Source organism: Galeopterus variegatus, unplaced genomic scaffold (genome assembly GCF_000696425.1).
Source record: "Galeopterus variegatus unplaced genomic scaffold, G_variegatus-3.0.2 Scaffold1899, whole genome shotgun sequence".
NCBI classification, from domain to species: Eukaryota; Metazoa; Chordata; class Mammalia; order Dermoptera; family Cynocephalidae; genus Galeopterus; species Galeopterus variegatus.
The window spans coordinates 216197-239333 of NW_007728010.1; the positions used below are offsets into that span (position 1 = coordinate 216197).

The 23137-nt window shown below is 46.3% G+C and overlaps 1 protein-coding gene across 1 annotated transcript in view; it reads right to left on the minus strand.

Annotated features, from left to right (window-relative positions):
* Positions 1–23137, minus strand: part of LOC103595955 (sorting nexin-29-like) — a 100658-nt gene that overhangs the window by 47263 nt on the left and 30258 nt on the right. Inside the window, exon 3 of the mRNA XM_008579494.1 lies at positions 840–979. Coding sequence (XP_008577716.1) covers positions 840–979 — 140 coding nt within the window. The remainder of the gene's footprint in view (positions 1–839; positions 980–23137) is intronic.

Genomic DNA, 23137 nt, shown 5'->3' on the forward strand with positions numbered 1-23137 from the left:
AAAAAAAAAAAAAAAAAAAAAAAAAAAAAAAAAAAAAAAGAGACAAAAAGGAAAAAAAAAAGGGTGGACTAATCAGCGATAAGGTGGTGACACCAAAGTGACAGTCACCTGCCCCACGGTGCTGCACAAATAGATGTTTCCCAGCAATGGGACCAGAGAAAAGGGGTGGATGGAGTCAGCATGCAGACATCCTGGCATGGCACGTGGTAAGTGCAGAAGAACCAGCCATGCACCATTAGGAGCAAAGATTTAGGTTCAGACAAACAACACCATCTATACGCTGACAATTTTGAATTGTAATGATTCTGTAAGCACATAACATGTAAACCTTTTTTTTTTTTTTTTTTTTACTTTTATGAGAGACAAAATGGCAAGGAATTTAGACCTACTTTGAATTTTGTTCGTATTTAAATAATGTTAACATGAAAATAATTTAAGTCAATGCTAGTGGGAGTGAGAATTTTTCCTTGGTTTCACTATCCAAGCTTGAGAACACTGACACAGACAATTTTAGTTTTGGAACACCTGTGAACTGTACAGAAAATGAATCTTTCCTTTGATCAAAATGTACAAAAGTATAAGACCACAGAACCCTGAATTTATCTGTGAACCTCCAATCAGCAGCACTCGTTTGCAGACTTACTCTCTTGTGAGCCCTCTGGGAGCTCCAAATGCTGAGGCCAAGCCTCCACTTCAGCACCTTGAACAGCTCCTGGAGCACATCTGGTTTCCACCAGGTTTAACACACCACAGAGAGCCACTTTGCTTCCTATTTTCCAAAGAGAAAGGAAGACTTGCTGGTGGGCTGGGTGGCACGTGCCCATGGGAATGGTACTTACACAAAGAAGGGCATCAGCTGAATGAGAGTCTCTTTCTTGGGGCTGGTGGCAAACTCAGGGACAATCTGGATGACTTTGTTCATGACATTGCGCAGGTAGTTCTGAAGCTGCTTTCTTCGTTCTTCAACAAACTTGGCATCCTGAGAAATCAGACAAAACACGTGTGTTCAGGTATGCTTTTCCTTGCTTGTTCGGAAATGACCCCGCAGAACATGCAATAATCAATCATCCCCATCCAGAGGGCTAACATTTACTGAGTGATTTCCATGTGGAAATGGTCTCCAAAGCTTTACATATATTATCACATTTAATAACAGGAAAGACACTCACAATGTTATTATTATTATCATTTAAAAGCTGGTCCAAGGGCCGGCCCGGTGGCACACTGCTACAGTGTGCCACTTGGGAAGCGCGGCGGCACTCCTGCCGAGGGTTTGGATCCCACATACAGACCGGCCGCTCACTGGCTGAGCGAGGTGCGGGAGCAACACCGAGGGTTGCGATCCCGTTGCCGGTCCCGGTCCGGTATGGGCGTGACACTGAGGGTTGCGATCCGTTGCCGGTCACGAAAAAAGACAAAAAGGGGAAAAAAAAAAAAAAAAAAAAAGCTGGTCCAAAACTGCATACTGCATGTTTCCATGAATTAATTAATTAATTAATTAATTAATTAATTAATTAATGCAGGAGCAAGTGTGGCTATTATTTCTTGGGCACCTACAATATGCAAGCATGGTGCTGGGGACCACGATAGAACAATGAATGCAAATTGGCACTGCTATGGCCCTTGAGTTCACAGGCCAGTGAGAGAGACACAAATCCAGTGATCATATGGGGGATCTTCAAAAGGTTCATGGAAAATGCATATTATGAAAAAACTATGCATGGATTGTAAAAAATTTTTGCACCAAAATAAACTCATAATACCTTGCTATAACATATCTGAACAGGATCTAGTTTGAGGCACTAAGAAGGATAAGATATCAGTTTGAAAACAGTCCCTATCAGAGAAACACAAATTCTGCTATAATTGAAGTAAGAACATCAAATTTATGGTGAAGCTTGGGTGGAAGAATGGTGAAATCACTGATGCTTTACCATAAGTTTATGGGGACAATGCCCTAAAGAAATCAGCCATTTACGAATGCATGACTACTTTTAAGAAGGAACAAGATGATGTTGAAGATGAAACCCACAGTGGCAGGCCATCCACATCCATTCGCAGGGAAAAAATTAATGTTCATTATGTTGTGATGGCATGAACAAGACAGGAGGACTGATGATTAGCAGCAGACATTTCAATTGGTTCAGCTTACAGGTGGGCAAACTTTCTGATCCTTAGCACTCAGATCAGCTGGAGACAAGAGCAGAGCTATCAATGGAAATTTTAAACAAATGGCTTTACCAGTACAATCCTGAAGACAAAGCACTATCACAGCCATGGCTACCAGGCGGTGGAAGTGGTCCAGTCAAAGCAAAGCAGACTGCCAATAGCAAAGGTCACGGCAACAGTTTTTTGAAATGTTCAAGGCATTTTGCTTATTGACTTTCTGGAAGTCCAAAGAACAACAATATCTGCTTATTATGAGAATGTTTGGAGAAAGTTAGCCAATGCTTTAGCAGAAAAACACCAAGGAAAGCTTCACTAGAGAGTCCTTCTCTACCACAACAATACTCCTGCTCATTCTTTTCATCAAACAAGGGCAATTTTGCGAGAGTTTCCAAGGAAAATCATTACAAATCCACCCTACAGTCCTGATTTGGCTTCTTCTCGTTTTGCTTCCTAACCTTAAAAAATCTTTAAAGGGCACCTATCTTTCTTCAGTTAATAATGTAAAAGAGACTGCATTGACATGGTTAAATTCCCAGGACCCTCAGTTCTTTAGGGATGAACTAAATGGCTGGTATCATTGCTTACAAAAGTGTCTTAAACTTGATGGAGCTTATGTTGAGAAATAAAGTTTATATTTTTTATTTTTATCTTTTAATTCCATTTTTCCATGAACTTTTTAAGGACCTCTCAGACAAGTCAATGTATAATATTAATCTTACTAAATGCCACCCTCCAGGCAGGTATTAATTTTGCCTTCAGAGGAATTTTCCAAAATATGAATTGGTTGCCACTGATTAAGAGATTTCATTAATAAACAATTTCCACTTTCTTTTTTCGAAAGAAAGTGTCATGGCCCTACCTGCAGGGCCACTCCAGGTGAGGGCTGTGCAGCACAGCCCCTAAAGACAGTCATGGGCACCCAGGTCTGGGCCGTCTCCACCACTCAGTGCTCAGGGTCTCTGTGCTCTAGACCCTCCTCACTTGCCCCCGACCCCACCCCACCCTGTGTCTGCTTGGCCTTTGTAGGCAGGACCCGCTTCACCAGCGTGTGACCTTTATAGTCCCACGGGGCATGCACTTGGACCTGTGTGATAATCTGTTGTCCCACCTTGAAATTCTTAATAATTTGGGGTGAAGGGGCCCTATATTTTCATGTTGTCCTGGGCCCCACAAGTTCTATAGCCAGTTCTGCTTGCATGTAGCTGCACCAGTGGGCCCTGGCTTAGAAAAAAGACACCCTGGGAAGCATGGGGGCCAGGATAGGCTTTCTCTGAGAAGGTGATGCTCCTCCTGACTCACGGCCAAGCAGGATGAATAAATGCAGAGCAGAGATGGCGCAGTGGAGGAACAGGGTCACTTCAACCTCACAAGAGCATGAGAAGAAACATACTCTGATGACTTGCACATGACAAATGAGGAAACTGCAGCCTAGGGCAGGGCTGGGTAACTCCCAGGAGGTCCCGTAGATTGGGTGGAACACTTGTTCCCACTCCCCCTGTGCCGACACAAAGCTGGCCACATTAGCCCGTTTTTGTGCTGCTACAACAGAATACCTAACACTGAGTAATTTATATAAAGTAAAGAGGTTTATTTGGCTCACAACTCTGGGGAGCTGCATCTGGCACGGGCCTCAGGCTGCTTCTACTCAAGGGGGAAGGCGCAGGGCAGCAGCCAGAGGCAGGTGCAAGGTTTCGCAGTGAGAGGGGATGCAAGAGAGAGAGGGAGGGAAGTGCCAGGCTCCTTTTGACAGCCAGCTCCCGGCTGGCTGGTTGGCTCAGTTGCTTACAGTGTAGTGTTATAACACAAAGGCCCAAGGTTCAGGTCCCCTTACCAGCCAGCTGCCAAAGAAACCAAAAACCAGCTCTCGTGGAGATTAATCCATTCCTGTGGGAGCTCAGGGAAGGCGTTAATCTATTCATGATGGATCCACCCCCGTGACCCAAACCCTTCCCAACATTGCCACATTGGGGTGAGATTTCAGCATAAATTTTGGGGGGACGAACATACAAACAATATCACTGACCCAAGGCAGGGATCAGCAACAATCTGTGGAACAAGGCCACGCACTGCACTTAGAAAGCATGCCCTAGTCCCTGATGAGGAGCTCCCACAAAGCCAGGCATGGTTCTTCCTTACATGGTGCCCCGAAGCCAGGATTGGCAAACTCAACAAATGAAGATATAGAATGCCCAGTGAGATTTGAACTTCAGATAAACAACAAATAATTTTTCAGCAAAACTATGTCCCACACAAACAAACCTCCCCATGCAGTATTTGGGACACACTTACACTAAGAAATTATTGGTTGTTTATCTGAAATTCAAATTTCACTGTGCATCCTATATTTTCTCTGCAAGCCTACTCTGAGCACCAGGTGGCAGGAAGAACCACGGAGCATATGCTGCCAGCAGGGCACTGCCACTCCGGGTCACTCCAAAGATGCAGCAAGGTTTTCTCATCCAAAGCCACCCCCTGATGAGCTGCCTCAGTGGGAACCTTCCCCCAAAGGGGTAGCAGCACTTGAACTGCCACAGGTCACTCCAACGTCACCAACAGCGTAGTCCCAGGCCAGTGGCTAAAATCTCGCAGCCTGATGGGAGGTGAGCTGCATGGGAACCAGTGAAGGCATCTCGCCAAGAGAGCCAGGGGTCCTCCAGATGAAGCTGGAGCCACCTGGGCTCCGCTCACCCAGTTTGAATGCTGGGTTCTGCTCCTTGGTCTCCAAGTTTCAGCTCATCATTAAGCAACTAGTTGTTCTTCTGGGGAAAGGTGATTAATATGCCAGGTTAGTGCTGAATGTAGGTCATCAAGCCTAGTTTTTAATCTGCACAGCAACCTTCAAGGATGGCTTGAGAGGCTCTGCTTCAAAGACAGGAAGGGAGCTAATCAGCCCTAGAAAAACTTGTGGAGATTTTTTTCTGCTCAAAAAAAATACAAGGAGAGACTGGAGATGGTCCCTCATGCTGCATGCCGGGCGGGCTGGGCTGGCTACAGAGCCCAAGGAAGGTGAGGGCCCCTCAACATGGAGGTCAGAAGAATCCCTCTATGATCTGCCCGGCATTGCTTGACTAGTGCCTCCTCTCACCCGGGTTCCAGAGGCAACAGCAACTTGGCAGAGAAAGGGGTTGTCACCTGGAGGAATCCCAAATCCTGTCCAGTATTCATTCCTCAAAAGCAAATCTGGAAACCCAAGCCAGCCCTGCTCTAGGCTTTGCAACATGGCATTTGCAACATGGCAGCAATCTCAGCTTGACATCTGAGCAACTATTATCTGAGTTACTCACAACAAGCAATGACACAGTCTGGCACATCTTCATTCATGGTCTGTGCTCAGAGCTTTCCCTGAGCTGCAGACTCACGACACATCCAAGGCTGGTCACCGAAGCTCAGAAAGGGCAAGGAACTTGCCCAAGTGCTCAAAAAGAGAAGGCAGCTGAGCAGGGTCCCAGGTCCCCACCCAGTCAGCAACGATAACCTCTCTCATTATGGAAGACAACCTTCAACTGACAGAATAAAATTCTATGGGTTCCTCTCAACCAGGCTTCCCCAAGCCAGGATTCAGTTCATAGAAATTCCACTTCCGGGCCAGCTTTAGAAGCCATTGACTGTGTGAAGTGAAGAAAGCCTGTCCTCCCCTCAAGGAGTTTGTATGTGACAGGGTGGGGACAAGCAAGGGGCAAGTGCCGTGACGCTGGAATCCACAGGTGCACAGGGAAGCTGGCAGGGAAGGGTGTCTAAGTTTGCACAAGGGATAGAAAGAGGGTTTCACTCAGACGCAGCAACCCCTGGGGAAGTGGCTTCAGCCGACTCCTGGAGGAAAGGCCTACATCCATCGGGTGGTTGAGGTGGGTGCCCTCAGGGTGGGGGAAGGGCATGCCAAGTGGAGGGAACGGCTAGTGCAGAAAGAAACCTGCGGGCAGAAGCAGCGGGGCTTGCTGGAATAGCAGAGGCAGCTGCATGACTGGGCTCGGAGCTCCAAGAGACCTGAGACTGAGTGTCAGCGGGAGTCCCAGCACACCCAGCCTTGCAGACCACAGCAAGAGGCCAAGGTCTGTGATCCAGGAAGCATTTAGAAAGCCTGCTACAGAAAAACATGTGGTAGGCAGCCTTGGGCAGAGAGATCTTTCCAAAATCTCATGACACGCTCCCGTTTGGAGTTCTTCCATGGCTCCCCATGAACTCTGTCAACCTCCCAACACAAACATCTAAACTCTCAGTATGGCTCACAGGGATCTTTGCAACATGACCATAGCATGCTGGCCAACCTCGCTTTACCTCACCCTCTCCACAAACAACCCTCGTCCTCCACCCCCAGCCCTAACACCCACCCCTAATACCATCAAAATTTCTGCCCCCTAGTGCCTCAGCCATGTCTCTACAACACCCACAACCAGCCCAGCAACCACCACCAAACCACCACAAGAAGTGCCCCAGGCTCCCAAGGCAGGGTGGTGGGGGGAGTGCAGGCTTCAGCCACAACCCCCTGACATCTGCACCCAGCCCAGCAATGACCAATACACCACTGGAAGCCCCCTATCTCCTCTGCAGGAATGAGGGGGGTGCCATAGGCCTCAACCCCCCCTCCCTCCCCCCCACCCTATTTTCTTCCCCCTTCCCCTCTTCGCCGCTCCCCTAACTGCTCCACAACATCATAGAATGTAAAAATATATATATTAATAAATAAATAAACGAAAGTTTTGGCACCCCATTCTTCTCGTGTTCTGCACAGTCTCCTGATGCCTTCAGACTTTGCTGGGCTGCTCCCTTGGCCTGGATTGCCTTGCCACTTAGGGTTCTGCTCCTGTGCTGCCATATGTGCCACCTTGGAGAGACCTCCCTGGACATGCCAGCTAAGGTGGTCCAGGCCCTCTCAGCCCAGCTCCCACTCTCCTTTCTTCCCGGCACCTCCCGCTTCCTGGGATGTCCTCCCTCCTTCACTGTGCACCTCTTGCTTCCTCACCTCCCTTTCTTAGACTGTAAGTCCCACAGAGGCAGAGACCTGATCTGTCTGGCTTGTCCCTGCATCTCTGGAGCCTGACACAGCACCTGGAAAGTAGAAGCGGCTAAACGTTTGTTGAAAACATTTGTTGAAAGAACAAATAAATGTGGAAGATGGACTTAAGGGAGGCCAGGCAGGCTGCAGGGGAGAACAGTCTGGAGGCTACCGCCAAAGTCCACACAAGAGATAACAAAGACCCCTGACGGGAAGTGGAATGGAGGAAATGAAGCTGAGCTCTCTGGTTTCAAATGCCTTTGGGCAGGGAGCCAGAGAGCAGAAGACCAGGGGATAAGTGAACAAGGACCAGGAGCCATCTTTCAGAGACCCCATTTGTCACATGGGGCTCCCTAGAGGAGATCTGTGTCCATGCAGGGGCCTGCCCCCCTAGGTACGGTTCTGCTCTTGAAAGGGCAGGAGGTATTTGTGAGTTTTCAGGTTGGGCTCCTGTGGCCTCAGCCAAAATGCAGATTAGAAGAGATGGGACTGGATGAAAGCCCAACGTGTGGAATCTGCCAGACTCCTCTGGTGGCCGCTTAATGAGTCCTCACCACCCATGGCCCTGCTATCCCTATCGTAATGCTGTTGTCAATTATGGTCTAGAACTATTAATAGAGAGCACTGGGAATTAGGTCTTGCTTTAAAAAAGAACACTCAGGACTATTTTAATGAAAGTATTTTTTCCCTTGCAGAAAAGGTTACTTTTATTTTGAGATTCAAGAAGATAAAGATACCACCAAAGGAAGAACAGCTATTTTAAAAATGACAGAATGTTGTGAACACAACAACAAGGGATGGCCCCCACTCCCCACACTTTTCCAATACTTTCTTTCCTGGGCTGTTCCTGACAAGTGCCCATTCTCGATGCACGTTCCACTCTCCAACGAGACCTTCCCCGGGAGCTGTGCTTCACGTAAGCTGCAGGTTGGACAGAGGTGACTGCCTTTCCAGAGTTCCTTTCTGTTTTTAGCTAAGACCATCAAGGTATTTGACAAAGAAATAGGTCCAGTCCATCAGGAACAGTGAGCAGCTCAGCCCCGGGTGAGAGATGGCTGCTCTGGAGTCTGCTGATCTCACAGCTTGTCATTGGCTAGAGAATTCTGGAACCTTGACTAGGCTCCCAAAGACCCCAGCATTAAGGTCTTCTGGCTATGAGGTTCTATCCTGTGCCCATTTTGGCAGGACTGGCTCACCAACCCCATTTCTTCTTTCTGGGACGAGGGAGGATAGGGTGTCCCAGCATGCCTTGCAATTAGATGGAGCCACAGGTTGGGTTTTGGTCAATGTCAGGGGATGAAGTGAGGCAAGCCATGTCCAGGCCTAGCCACAAAGTCCCCTGCAATCCTCCCTTCCCCTTCCCTCTGTCTTCCCCTTCCTCTGGGAGTGTGGAGGCCACACATGAAGATGGCAGAGCCAAATGAAGAGAGCAGGGCCACTCGATCTGCTGTGGACTGTGACATGAATGAGAAATTAACTCGTTGTTGCAAGCCATCAAATTACAGATTTCCTGCCACGTGCTGGTTTCAGGCGCTTGTGTTAACCATGCTGACTCCCACATGGTTCCCTCGGTGATGATCTGTTGTGTGCCTGCCTGCATCCAAGGCACTGTGCCATGAAGGAATGTCCACTTGTAAATGGAGGTGCCCCTGCCCTCAGGAGTTTAGATCTAGTGGGACAATCTAGTAAGAGACATTAGCAGGGACACAAATACATAATGAGAAGTGCTAGGGTGCAGATGGACTCAACCGGGGTGGTTAGGAAAGGAAGGTGCCTGGCAGGAGGTAGCTTCAAAGGTGAGACATGAAGAACAAGGGGAAGGTAACACTGGAAGCAGGGAGACCAGTCAGGGGACCACGGCGGGCATCCAGGGAGGAGATGCTGGTGACATGGCCTGACCAGGCTGGTGGCCGGGGAGGTGAAGAGAAGCAGCTGGATTTGAGGACTATTTCCAAGCTAACAAGCCAGGCAGGACTTGCTCATGGGTTAGAATCATTCCTTTGTTCATTCAACTATCTAGTCATTTAGTTTCTTCATTCATTCAACAGACATTCTTTGGGGGGCCTACTGTGAGCAAGGCATTGAGAATAAAAGGATAAATAAGACCTGGATCCTGTCTACATCAGCTGGAAAAGACACACAAATAGATCGTTACAAAACAGTGCAATGACGCCATGGTATACACTTGACTAGTGTATACACAGGGTCTGCTGTGGGTGTGCTTGGGTGGGTAGGGGGCGCCTAATCATGAATGAGGGTCAGGGAGCCTTCCCAGAGGACTATGGAAGATAATAATTAATGTAATAGTAGTGGTAATAGCAGCAGCAGCAACAGTTACCATTACTACTGACACTCACCAAGCATTTCCTCCGCCAGGCACTGGGCTAGGCATGCACCCTGCATTACACATCATTCTTAACTCTCAGCAGCTCAGTGAGACATAGGCTTTTTAGTGTCCCCATTTCAGAGGAAGGAAGCTGAGACTCAGTGAAGTACCAGGTGGCCAGACACACAACTACTTAGGGGTAGGGGTGGAGATAGGAATCGGCCCCAGGAAGCCTGATTCCTGAGTCTGTGCTCTTAGCCACTCTGCTCTAAGACAGGAAGAGAGAAAGGTGTTCCAGGGCAAAGAAGAGGCTGGAGATGCCAAAGACCATAGTTTGGGGGCATCCAAAGGATTCAGGAACAGGACACAGAGAGGGGGGCTGGAAGGGAACAGCTGGAGCAGATGTGGAGGCCACACTGGAGGGTCTAGGCTCTACCCTAGGGGTGACAGGTGTTTTAAGCAAGAGAGCGACAATCAGTTATCGCTTCTAAGAGGATGAAATAAATTCTGATGCTTCAGTTTTAAAAAGCCACTCTCCCTGGAGTACTGGAAATCTGCCTTTTCTCTTTCAAGTGCTGTTAGCCAGCTGGGAGGTGTGGCTGCGGCTAATCTAAACTGCAGGCCCAATTCCACCATCCTGGGACACAGGGAATGAGCCGTATTTCACTGCAAATACATGTGAACTCATGAACTCCACTTTATTACAAGTGTAATGCCTGGGCTCACAGCACCGAGGCCTCAGCAGCTGTTTCTAGGGAGGGCATTATGCAGTTACTAATTGGAAAACTGAGAAGAGAAATTCCTGTTATTGCCACTTTAAACACTCTCCAGGGAGACATCTGAAAGCAATGAATAGTGGGCATGATGGACCCTCTTAGCTTCTCAAACATCACCGAGCCCCTTTGATAAGCTTCTGATTGGGTGTTTTTAGCAAAGCTGCGTCAAGGAGCCTCAGCTGATTAACTCGGGGGAAATAATAAAACTGCAAACTTAAAAGGAAACTGTCCTAATCTTTACACTGGGAATGAGCTCCAAATGTTCATGACAAAAGGGTCCTGATATTCACATCTGGGCCAAGCAGCTGCACAAGCGACCTGGCCAAGAGATTCAGCAACTCCTTTAACTGGCTTAACAAGCGTGTTTCCTAGGTGATCACCAGCTGGAATGCATCAGGGATGGATGGAAAAGGGGAGGATGAGGGCTTTATTTGGAGTGGTTTTGCTAGGGTAGGGCAGGGCAGAGTGGGATGTGTCTCTAAGGCATCCTTGGAGAGACCTTCCTTCCATAAACCTCCAAAGACATCTACTAACTCAGGGACCAGAGTCACCGTCCCTCCTGAAGGGACAAGGGAATCAGTCCTGTTAATTATTTCACCCCAGCAACTCTACTCCACCACCATTTACCAAGCAAGTATTTTGGTGATTGACTGGGAAGATAAACAGGCCATCCCTGGGGAGGTCAGTGTCCCTAACCTCACACCCTCCCTGAACATTTATGGAGTCCATAGGATGTTACTTAGTTATTCACCTAAGCAAACATTTATTTGACACCCCCTCTGTGCCAAGCCCTGTTAGCAGAGATGAGAAATGCCTGGCTCTTGCCCTGAAGGCACTAATGGCCTATCACACAGTCAAGCAGTGGAAAGCAAGGGCTGAGGGAGCTGGGACACTGCCAGATGCAAATGTTACCCACTTCATACTTGTCTTAGAGGTAACCCCTGGCCCTAAGATCTTAGGGTTTCTGAGTTTTCCTTTGCTTAAGCTCTGGTCTGCCTTTTCTGCAGCTGGCATCTTCCTATGGATGTGTTTTGCAGACCTGGTTGGTTCTTGGAGGAGACTCTTCCCAGGCCCACCCCCAGCCCCACCCATCCTCTCTTCCATGGATGTGGTTGGTATGAGCTCGAGAGGGAGAAATGTGGCAAACCCTACAAGCTAACAGGCATGAAAAACCCATATGGAGATGTCTCCAGTCATGAGTTGAAACCAGAAGAGACTAATTCCTTCATTTCAAACACCTTCAAATGAAAATATATCTTGGCTCCTTTTCTTACTCAGCAGTCTATGGCTACCTGTGTGGTGTCCCAGGTTGGGAAATGGGAGACCTGGTCACGCACTGCCTCCCCCTGCTCCATGCATGTCCTTGGGTCCCCTCGGAGCCTCAGTTTCCTCACTTGTAAAAGGAGTGGGCGGGTCAAATGAAGTCTCAGCTTCCTTCCTAGGCAGACACCTTAGGATCCCTGACTTAGGCCATAATCCCTTCTTTCATTCAAGGTTTCAAGAAAATTAAAGAAAAAAGAGAGAATCCCCTGAGTATTCTAATCCCACACTATTGTCAGTTAAAGGTATTCTCTACATCACAACTGACAACATAAATCCAGCCCCAAAATGGATGCAACTTAGCTAGTTTGTTAAGGAAAAATGCACAATGGCCTGATATCACACAAGAGCAATATGACAAAGACCTGAAGAAACCTGAACTACTGCAGGATTTCCAATAATTCTGACCTCAGCAGCAGGAAACTCCTCCAGAGATGAAAAAGCACAAACTCGTCCATCATTCCATTACCGCATTCAACCTTAGATCTGCCTTTTTCATTATTTGGGTCCAGGAGCCACGCCCATTCTCCCAGGAGTTCCTTTGACAATGTTAAGGTAGTTGATATTTTTCCCCTTTTATCTTTTCCCCATCCTTGCCCCCACTTCTACTGTGAAGTCAAAAACTATTGCTGTTAGCTTGTGAATGGGAAGAACTGAAAGGCTGAGGGAGAGGACTGAGGAAACAAACCACAGTCATGACAGTGGCTGATTTGTGGAGTTTGTGCAAAGCTCAGGCCTGAGCTTGGCCCTCATGGGTCCTGGTAAGGTGGCACGATTATTACTATCTCTTTTCACAGATGGGGAAACTGATAGGTCATGCACCACATCCGAAGTCAACAACTGGAAAGCAGTCATGCTGGGATTGGGGCCCAGCTTGCCTGACACCAGAGCTCTTGCTCCTAATCACCTGGTAATATTTTCAATAATAGTTATGTAGAGGAGAAACAAAATCAACATTCCTAAAGGCAGTGAACTGAGCACATTCATAGTTGGGATTTCACATAATCCACTAAACAACTGAGCACCCACGGCCATCTCATTCCCATTGCACAGCGAGTGGGGACTAAGGAGCTAAGAGGCTTTTAACCTTTTCCAAGGCCATACAGAAAGCAGAAGGGCTAGAATTCAGATTCTGGACTTTCTGACCCAATCCCCATCCTTGTTTTTCACTACTCTAAATTGCTGCCCCCTATTTTGTATAGAACATTGTGTGAGTGGAAGGCAAAGAAAATCATGATCCCTGACTTTCTAATGGGTAACAAAAAGTCTCATGAAACTGAAAACATCCTCACAACAGAGATGCATGAAGAACAGCAGAATGATAGCCAATATTTGAGGGTTTACAATAAGACACTCTGTTTTAAGTCCTCTCTCTGTACCTATTATCTCGTTTGATCCTCAACACAACTTTAAAAGGTGGATTTGAGGAATCAGAGGTGCAGTGAGATGAAGAAACTCACCCAAACTCAAGGATCTCGTACTCACAGAGTTGGGATTCGAACCCAGGTAACCTGACTCCATCAGCAGCACATGCTAATGCCCCCAAGAAAAGGGCAAGGGGGCCACTGAAGACCCAACTGCCTCCCCCATTGTATCCTGAAGTATGACTTTCCATAAAACACACATGCAGATTTATAACTGTTGGCAGCCCCAAGGCTGGGTTCTGATGTCCTCTGAGTGAAATGTTGCCCAAAAGGGCAGACACAAGAGGACATCACAGACCCAAAATTCTTCTCCAGGCTTCCTCCACAGAAAAGGCCATGGGGCTTAGCACCTGCATCAAACCCAAGCCTGCTCTTCCCTCCTCTTTCCTCTCAGTCCCATATGAAGCTGTGGGAAAGCCCAAGGCTTCCAGCCCAGCTCCATCACTTCCCAGAACCTACTCTAAGATGGGGTGATGACAGATTATAGCCCTTGGGGCTGGGCAGCTCAAGAAAAGAATGCACATGAAAGACCTTGGAGACTATGAAATAGCACTCACATAGCATCACTGAATTGTGCTAAATGTTGCAACGGAAAATAAATCCTAGAGTGAAGACCTACCCACGACAAACCTTAACTGCAAACACAGAAAAGAAAGCACATCTCTATTACAGAAAAGGAACAGAAGACCCACATGGAGGTGAAGGTAACTTTACACTCTCCTCCCACACGCTTATGATAATAACAATAATAAAAATACCTTTTATTGTGAGCTTACTACGTGTCAAGCACTATATGAAGCATTTACTACCTACATTATCTCAAAAAACCCCTACAACAGCTTTTTGAAGTAGATGCTAATATCCCTATTTCGCAGATGAAGAAACTGAGGCTCCACGAGATTAAGTGCCTTCTTCAAGGTGACCCAGCTGAGACTCGAAGACCTGCCTGTCTGAGTTCAGCACCCGGGCTTATAACCACAATGCTGTCCTGCCTCTGAGGATCAATGTATTCACAACCACAGGAGACCTACGGCTTTGCTAAAAACAGAAATAAAAAACAAACTAGCCCTGCAGCTCGCACAGGGTGAACCAAATACCATAGTTCTAAAAACTTTTCCCTTGGCACAGTGATAAATGTGTGTGGTTGAATGAATTCTTGCCTTTATATCAACAGAACTCCCAGTGGGAGGGTGGATTTAGAGGCTTCACAGCAGCCTCTCTTGCTCAAGATGGGTTGGATATGACGGCCTGTCTCCCCACAGGCAGGAGCCAGCCGGCCATGTCTCTCTGACCCTCCAGGGTGCCTGGCACAGGCTAGGCCCTTGGCGGGACACAACAAATGACCCCCATGGCAGGAAAGCAGCAAGATCTCTTGCAGCTAAAACCTATTTCTCTGTTATTGACTTTGCAGCCAAGGGAAGCTACAGGCTGAACAGCTTGGGCAGGAGGACAGGGAGAGAAGGGGAAAAGGCTGGTTTGTGCATTTAATGGGAATAACTCAGAGGGAAATAAAGACAAAGCCCATGTATAAATACATCTCTTTCAGGATTTGCAAATTCCAGTGGCAGCAGGGGCCAGTGGTAACAGAGGCCACTGAAGGGGGCCCATGTGGACAGGGCCAGCTAGGAGGGACAGCCACTACTTTATTCCCAGCAAGCGATGCCTTGAGGGGAAGTGGGGCCACTACTGCCAGATCGTGGAGATTTTTAGGTAAAACTTCAGATTTTAAAACATTGAAAATTAATTTTAAAAAATTTGAAGACCATGTGGGTCAATCAAAACAAAAGTTCTGGCCATACAAAGCCATCAATTGAAGACCTCTGATCTCATCAGCTGCTGCTCAACTCAGAACCCTTTCCAGAAATCCAGGGCAGCCAAAGCTAGCAGGTGAAAACACTGAGCAAGTCACGCCACCTCTCTGGAACTCAGTTTCTTCACCTGTGCAAGGGAGATGGGAACAATGTCTCAGAGGATCACTGTGTGATCAAATGACACAATGCTTGTAAAGCAAAAGCTGGGGCTGTTCCCAGCAAATAGCAGACGCTCAATACACCATGAATTTCCTTTTTAGAAGCAAGCACAATGCAGGTTCAATAAGCCTTTAAAACTGCCATATTTTTGAGCAATCAAGCTGTATTTGGTCAAATTAAATACAGACTACATGACCCAGTAATGCCACTCAGAACATCCAACCCGGAGAAGTTCTCATACTGAACCATAATGGTCATACAAAAGGAGATTTATTGCAGTGTTGTTTTAGAGTGCTGGGGACTCAGAAGTCACCTGGTGGCACCTCTGGGGGAAAGGATAAGTGAAATGCAGTGGATGCACACCCAGAAATATAAGGAGCAGTCACAGAAGCGATGCACATAGCCACGTGGCTGGAACGTAACCATGATGCTGAGCGAACAGAGTAAAATAGTGAGGACTACAGCACAATGCCATGTAAGTAAATTAAAAATACACACACAGCAAGGCAACATATTCTAGAAGGCAATGTACAAGTTGACAGAGAGGTGCCAAACCCCTTGGACCAGATGCTTGTGGTAGGGAGAGGAACGGGAAGCTGGTGGGGGACAAATAACAAACACAGGCTCTAGAGTGACCCATGAGGACAGCGTGTCAGGAGCTGAGGACAGCATTAACTCCCTAATTTGCAGCTGATGTCCATTGAGGAAAACAAAAATGAGAGATATATTATTTTCCTGTGCACACCTGTTTACTGCCAGGCTCTCCCTCTGTGGGACCCAAAGACCCAAGCAGGCACTTGGGTTCAGATATGTTCTACCCTGAAAAAGCTCCCACACCCAACAATTGCAGAGGCTGAGGCTGAGCTGCAGAACTGCAAGCAGTAATTCATATTGCTCTCTGTTATTTTATGTTCCAGCCTTCCCTGGGGGTTCCGCAGCCCGGTGCCCTCCCCTCTCCAGCCCTCTAAGCAATTGTTTTGGCTGTGCAGCCCCGGACCAGTGGCTGGCAGATGGCAACATGCTGTCATTCCCTCATTCTCGACAAGCAAGGTCCCTAACAATGCCCGAATCATTTTACAGTCTGCTGAGAGTGTGATGGTCATAAGGGGTCTGGTTTAAAGAATCTCTGAGGTTTAATAGCAGCGGTAGTGGCATTATGTGGGACCATCTGTAACCATCTTAATTGCAGCCTCTACGATCATCAGTGTAAATTCTCACTGCTGTTGCCTCAGGCTGAAGATAAAACATTCACACCAGCCAATGTGTGCTGAAAGCCAGGAACTGAGAGGAGGCCCCTGTGAATATTCTCTCACCCTAACAACACTTCATAGATGAGGCTCAAAGAAGTTAAGTATTGTAGCCAGGATCACACAGCTAAGGAACACGGAGCCAGGACTGGAACGGACTCTGGGGTCCATGTTCCTTCCATTCTGCTTAGCCATCATGTCCCTGAGGAGGCTCCTCCAGGGTTGGACATGGCTGGGGAGGAAGAGGCGGACTTCACAGCCAGCCAAGAAAGAGAAGGTGGCGAGGCATCAGCACCCCGCCCTGGAGCATGTGGAGAGGAGAGAGGCCAGGAGTGAAGCAAACACCCCAAAGCCAATCCCACACTGATGGCCAGGAGTGGCATGCTCCTGTACCTCCAGACATCACACAGGCAAAGATGTCAACTGAAAGGCACAGAGAGTGACGGGAAGGCTGGCAAAACAGAATGCTCCAGCATTGCCACAAGAAAGGGGAGCCCGCAGTGCCAGCTCTTCCCGCTTTTTAAGGGAAGCTGCAAAGCTGGATTGTTAGGTGAAATCTCTCCATTCTCAAATCAGTTGGTAGCTAATTCAAATGCTTGCATTTCAGGTGCAGACTAAACAGAAGATATCTGCAGGCTAACCAGAAGCAAAAGAAAAAAATCGATAGATTATCAAAAACAGAGCTCTGCAAGATTGGTTCCACCTCACTGTTATAGTTCATCAAGCAGTGCCACTGAGAGATGCGAAAGTTACATGCTTCTGAAGGCCAAGCACATATCTACAGAAACAATCCAGACATCCTGGGAAGGGCTGGAGCCCAGCTTGCAGTCCAAGGCAGGATTGGGCATATACTATGTTGCCATTTCTCTGGACTTCCACCTGTGGTTTTAACTGCTATAGACTGAACATACACCACACCCATCACGGCTAGACATGGAAAATATGGCACTCTACTAAATCTTCAAAATCACTCTTCTCCAGGAGGTGATGCTATCTCCATTTTACAGATAAGAACACTGAGACTCAGACAGATGAATTCACTAGTCCATGGTCATGTTGACTAGTGTTAGAGCTAGAATTTGAACCCAAATCCACGCAACTTCCAAGCACAGCTACTCTGCTGCCCCACATTGTCCCTTTGCTTATGCAGGAGAAGTTTACAAATATTCCATTCAACTAAAAAGCTCTGATGAGCCTCTACCATGTGCCTGGTGCCATGCTGGGTACTGGATAGATGAAAGAGGTAGAGGACAAAGGCCCTACCTTTTAGGACATTTGAGTTTAATACATACCAAAAGGAGAAAATCAAGTAAGGAGGATAAAAGGATTATTTTAAAGTTCTGCTTGGAAATGTTATTTACTCAGGACAAGGTCTCTGGAGTTTTCCCATAAGAAGGAAAGTAAAAATAAAATCAGAGCCAAGTAAGGAACCATTCTAGCTATAGTTGAGAGGTGTCCAACTCAGGGCCTTAGCTTCTTTATCTATAAAATAAAAGTGGGAGCTGTTGTCATCCATTTAGTTAGCCAGTTTGATGTGCTGGGCACTGTGCTAGGAGCTGGGACATGGTGGTGAATAAGGCGACAGGACAGAAAGTTGGTGCTCAGAAGGTATCTACATGCTCTGCTCCATTTCTCAGTAACCTCTTCAGTGAGGTTGGGGTGACTGAACCACGTTGCAGGTGGGGGCAGCTCAAGGCTGGCATGGCACTCTGACCTCTCTCTGCAGGGCCTGGTGCAAAGACCTGGGTGGAACTACTTCCCTGCCCTCCTGCTTTTCTCAGAGCTCTTTCAAAATGTGCTCTGCCCGTCTCCCTTTTAGCCTTGAATGACCTGCAGAGGAGAGGAGAACAGGGATGGTAAACTCCATTGTACAGATGGGGCCACTGAAACATGGACCTGCTTGGTAGCCACGAAATTGAATCCAGGCCCCCAGACCTCAGAGTCCCTGAGAGCCAAAAGGGACTTCTGAACTCATGGAGTTCAAGGGTTTTCAACAGAGGTTCTGCAGGGTTCCCCAGAAGTGTCTTCGGTGGGCAATGAATCTGGGAGATGAGGGGAGGCTCTAATTCAGCAACAAAGCAGCTCCCCTTTCATCTGTTTAAAGCGTTGGGGATGGTGGCTGGCTGGTTAGCTCAGTTGGTTGGAGCATGGTATTTTTATAACACCAAGGTCATTATGCTGCCAAAAATATTTTTTGGTCATTATGCTAAGTGATGTAAGCCAGGCACAGAAAGACATACCATACGATCTCACTCATATGTGGAATCTGAAAAGAAAAGTTGATATTATAGAGGCAGAGAGTAGAACAGTGGTTATCAGAGACTGGGGAAGGGAAGGGGAAAGAGAAAACAGAGAGAAGCCAGCCAACGGGTACAAAATTACAATTACAATTAGATAGGAGAATATGTTCTGATATTCTACTGCACAGTAGTAGGGTGACTGTGGTTAAGTTCTATATATTACATAACAGCTAGAGGAGAGGGTTTTGAATGTTTTTGCCACAAAGAAATAATAAATGCATGAGATGACTGACATATTAACTCCTCTGACTCAATTACTATACAACATATATATGTATCAAAATAGCAGATTGTACTCCATAACTATATACAATTAAAATGTGTAAGTTAAAATTTTTAAAAAGGGGGGGTCCTTACTCCCAGTGTTACAGAAGAGGAATCAGAAGCCCAGTATGGTTGCTTCTCCCAATCCCCATCCTGGAATTCCTTCCATGAGATCACACTAAACATACCTAGGTTGCTGAGTTGGCCAATGGCCAAGGAGCCATTCTATGAAAAGAACTTTTATTTCTAGGAAGCAAGAGGGTATGATACCAATAAACTTATAAGAATCCCATCTACTTAATGAAAAAGGCAAATCGCATCTCAGATCTGGGTGCTGGAATATTCTCAGGGTGCTCACTGCAGTATGGGAGCTGCCTCCAGGGCATGTGGCAGAGACACCACCTGGCTGATGCCAAATGCATGCTCCCCCACCAGGGGGCAGCTCATTGCTGGAGAGCAGTGGTCAGAAGCCACATGTCTCAGCCCTCTTGCATCTAGGAGCAACCGAGGGACCAGTTCTTGCCAATCGAATGTAAGTGATGTTTCACTTCTGGCAGATGAGCCTTCTCCACACTCTTTCCCTCCCTCCCTACCCACAGGTGAAGAGTATTCCAAGGCCCCAGGGGTTAGCAAAGCAAGACTCATGGGCCAAATTCCACCTGTCTCCTGTTTTTGTAGATAAAATTTTACTGGAACACGACCACCCCCATTCATTCCTGAGTTGTCTGTAGCTGCTTTTGTGCTACAAAATTCAGTAGTTGCAACTGAAACCATGTGGCCTGCCTGCAAAGCTAAAAATATTTACTCTGGACCTTTACAAAAAAAGTTTGCTGTTGGCCCCTGCCCTAGAGCATGGTGAAAGCTAAGGATGAAAAGATCTTGGACCTAAGCATAAGCCACTTGCTGGCCACCAACATTGGGATGATAACATCAACAAGAAACAAACAGGGTCTGGGGTTTAAATTTGTGACAGCAGCTAGCTCTATCCCAACTGATCAGATTGAAAAATGGAATGAGGGGACTCCATTCTGCACTAGTCACTATTGTCCAGAGCTGGGACAACAGGGCTGGCACACAGATATCAGCAACTCTGGACAGCAGTAAATATTCCCCTTCTCTGACCTCAAACAGTTCATGTATATTGAGGGCTTGCTCAGTGCCAGGCACAGTGCTAAAGGCTTTGATGTGGTAGGGAAGAGCCCAGGCTGGGGAGTGAGGCCACCTGTGTTTTAGTTCTGGCTCCACTAGTTACTAGGTCTACGGCCTTGGAAAGGCATTTCGGTCTTATCATTTCTGAAAGAGGAACAATGATAGTTAAGGTGCTTGGCACAAGTAGGTACTTAATCTGTGTTAGCTATAACCATCATCTTTGTCAGGCCACTTAATTCTCATAGTATCCTGTGGTCTGGTACGGTAATTATCCCCACCAACAGATAAACACACAAGCCACGGTCTTTGCTCAGCTTTCATAGCTCTGTCAGATAAACGAATGCAAAACTGAGTGATGGTTAGAAGGTAGTGAGATACAGCCTGCACTAAGAAAAAGCTTCAAGCAAAGACACTGGAAGGATGAGAAGGTTTCAGGGGATTCGGTGGGTTGGTTGGGAGGGACGCTTTCTTAGCTGGGGAGGCAGGGAGATCCCACCTCCCCATGTTAGTTTCCTTCTCCACCATTTGCTTACCAGAGTCCATGTTCTTAAACCTGCCCTTCTTAGGCCCTTGATGTGCTGCCATTGCTGAACATAACGTTCCAAGAAATCACCTCTGGATAAGATGCTAGAGAGCTCAGTGATTTCTTTCTCTTGGGGTAATCAAATGGACAATAGCCTCCTCAATCCTGACTCTACAGCCTCCATATCACTTTAGACACTTTTAATAAAGCTTCGGTTGTAAGCATTTATAATAGATAACCTTGCTGCTTCCTTCTACCTTTTGCCTGACCAGCATCCATCCCCTCCATGCCTCTGTCAGGAGGAATATAATAAGCCTTTCAAAGATCTCTCATTTCCCATTTTCAGTTCATGTAATTGGGAAAAGGCTACCTCACTCCAGTTGCAGGGGCAGGAATATGAGCCAGGTCCAGCTATGAGAGCGTTTCATCCCCCTGGCCACAGTGATTGGCTCAAGAACAGGCATATGAAAAAAAAGAAGTATGAAACTTGTGCTCTGAAAAACTACAAAACATTGTTACAAGAAATTAAAGATGACCTAAATAAATGGAAAAAAGTGCACGTTCCCATCATGTGGGTGGGTAGACTTAATATAGTTGGCAGATTCAACTAACTGCAGATTGAAAATATTTGAAATAAAAATAAAACAATAAAAAATATAGTGTAACAACTATTTACATAGCATTTACATTGAATTAGGTATCACAAGTGATCTAGAGATGATTTAAAGTATAAGGGAGGATGTGCATAGGTTATATGCAAATCCTAAGCCATCTTATATCAGGAACTTGAACATCCATGAATTTTGGTATTGTTGCAGGAGAGGTTCCTGGAACCAATCACCCTCAGAAACCTTGGGATGACTGTATTATTAAGGTGACAATACTCCTCAAATTGATTTGCAGATTCAACTTAATCCCTTAGCACAATCCCAGCTGCCTTTTTTGCAGAATTGACAAACTGATCCTAAAATTCATATGGAAATTTAAGGAAACAAAAGTAGCCAAACTAATCTTGAAAAAGAAAGTTGGAGAACTCACACTTCCCAATTCTAAAACTTACTACAAAGCTAAAGTAATCAAGACAGTATGGAATTGGCATAAGGATAAAAATGTAGATCAATGAAAAAGAATTGGAAGTCCAGAAATAAACTCTCACATTTATATTCAACTGGTTTTCCACAAGGGTGCCAAGTCAATTCAATGGGGAAAGAATGATCTACATGTAAAATAATGCAGTTTGAACCTTTTCCTTATACCATATACAAAAGTTGCCTCCAAATGAATCACAGAACTAAACCTAAGAGCTAAAGCTATGAAAGTATTGGAAAAAAATGGAAATAATCTTTGTGACCCTGGGTTAGGCAAACCTTTCTTCGATATGACATAAAAATGTACAAGCAACAAAAGAAAAAAGACACATTGGAATTCATCAATGAGAGTTTTTAACAAAAGTTTGTTCTGCAAAGGATATCATCAAGATAGTGAAAAGACAACTCACAGAATGAGAGAAAATATCTATAAATCATATATCTGACAAGGAACTGTATCTAGAAAAATATAAGAACTATTACAACTGAGAAATAAAAAACAAATAACCCAATTTAAAAATGGGCAAAGGGGCCGGCCCGGTGGCGCACTGCGATAGTGCGCCGCTTGGGAAGCGCGGCGGCGCTCCCGCCGAGGGTTCGGATCCCACATACAGACCGGTTCCCGCTCACTGGCTGAGCGAGGCGCGGGAGCAACACCGAGGGTTGCGATCCCGTTGCCGGTCCCGGTCCGGTACGGGGACGACACTGAGGGTTGCGATCCGTTGCCGGACACGGAAAAAAGACAAAAATAAAAATAAAAATAAAAATAAAAATGGGCAAAGGATCAGAATAGACATTTTTGCAAAGAAGATATACAAATGGCCAATGAAGACATAAAAACATGCTCAATATCATCAGTCATTAGGGAAGTACAAATTAATACTACAATGTGATAGCTTTTCACACATACTAGGGAGGCTATAATAAAAAAAAAACATATAAGTATATAAGAAAGTGGAGAAATGAGAACCCTTGTACATTGCTGGTAGAAATATAAAATGATGCAGTGAGTTTGGAAAACAGTCTGGCATTTCTTCAAAAGGTTGAACACAGCATCATCATATGTTGTGGTCTGAATGTTTGTGTTCCCCCAAACTCATATCCTAAAATCCTAACCCCCAAGGTGATAGTATTAGGAGATGGGGGTCTTTTAGAGGTGATTAAGTCATGAGGGTGAAGCTCTCATGAACAGGATTAGGGTGCTTGTAAAAGAGGCCCCAGAGAGTTAGCTAGCCCCTTCTACCATGTGAGAACACAGCTAGATGTCATTATAAACCAGGAAATGAGCTGTCATCAAAGACCAAATCTGCCAATGACGTGATCTTAAACTTCCAGCCTCCAGAACTATGAGAAGTAAATTTCTGTTGTTTATAAGCCACCCAGTTTATGATATTTCATTATAGCTGCCTGAACAAACACCATATGATCTAGCAATACCACTTCAAGATGGCATGAAATAAGGGCTGGCCCGGTGGCGCACTGGATAGTGCGCCGCTTGGGAAGCGCGGCGGCGCTCCCGCCTGAGGGTTCGGATCCCACATACAGACCGGTTCCCGCTCACTGGCTGAGCGAGGCGCGGGAGCAACAC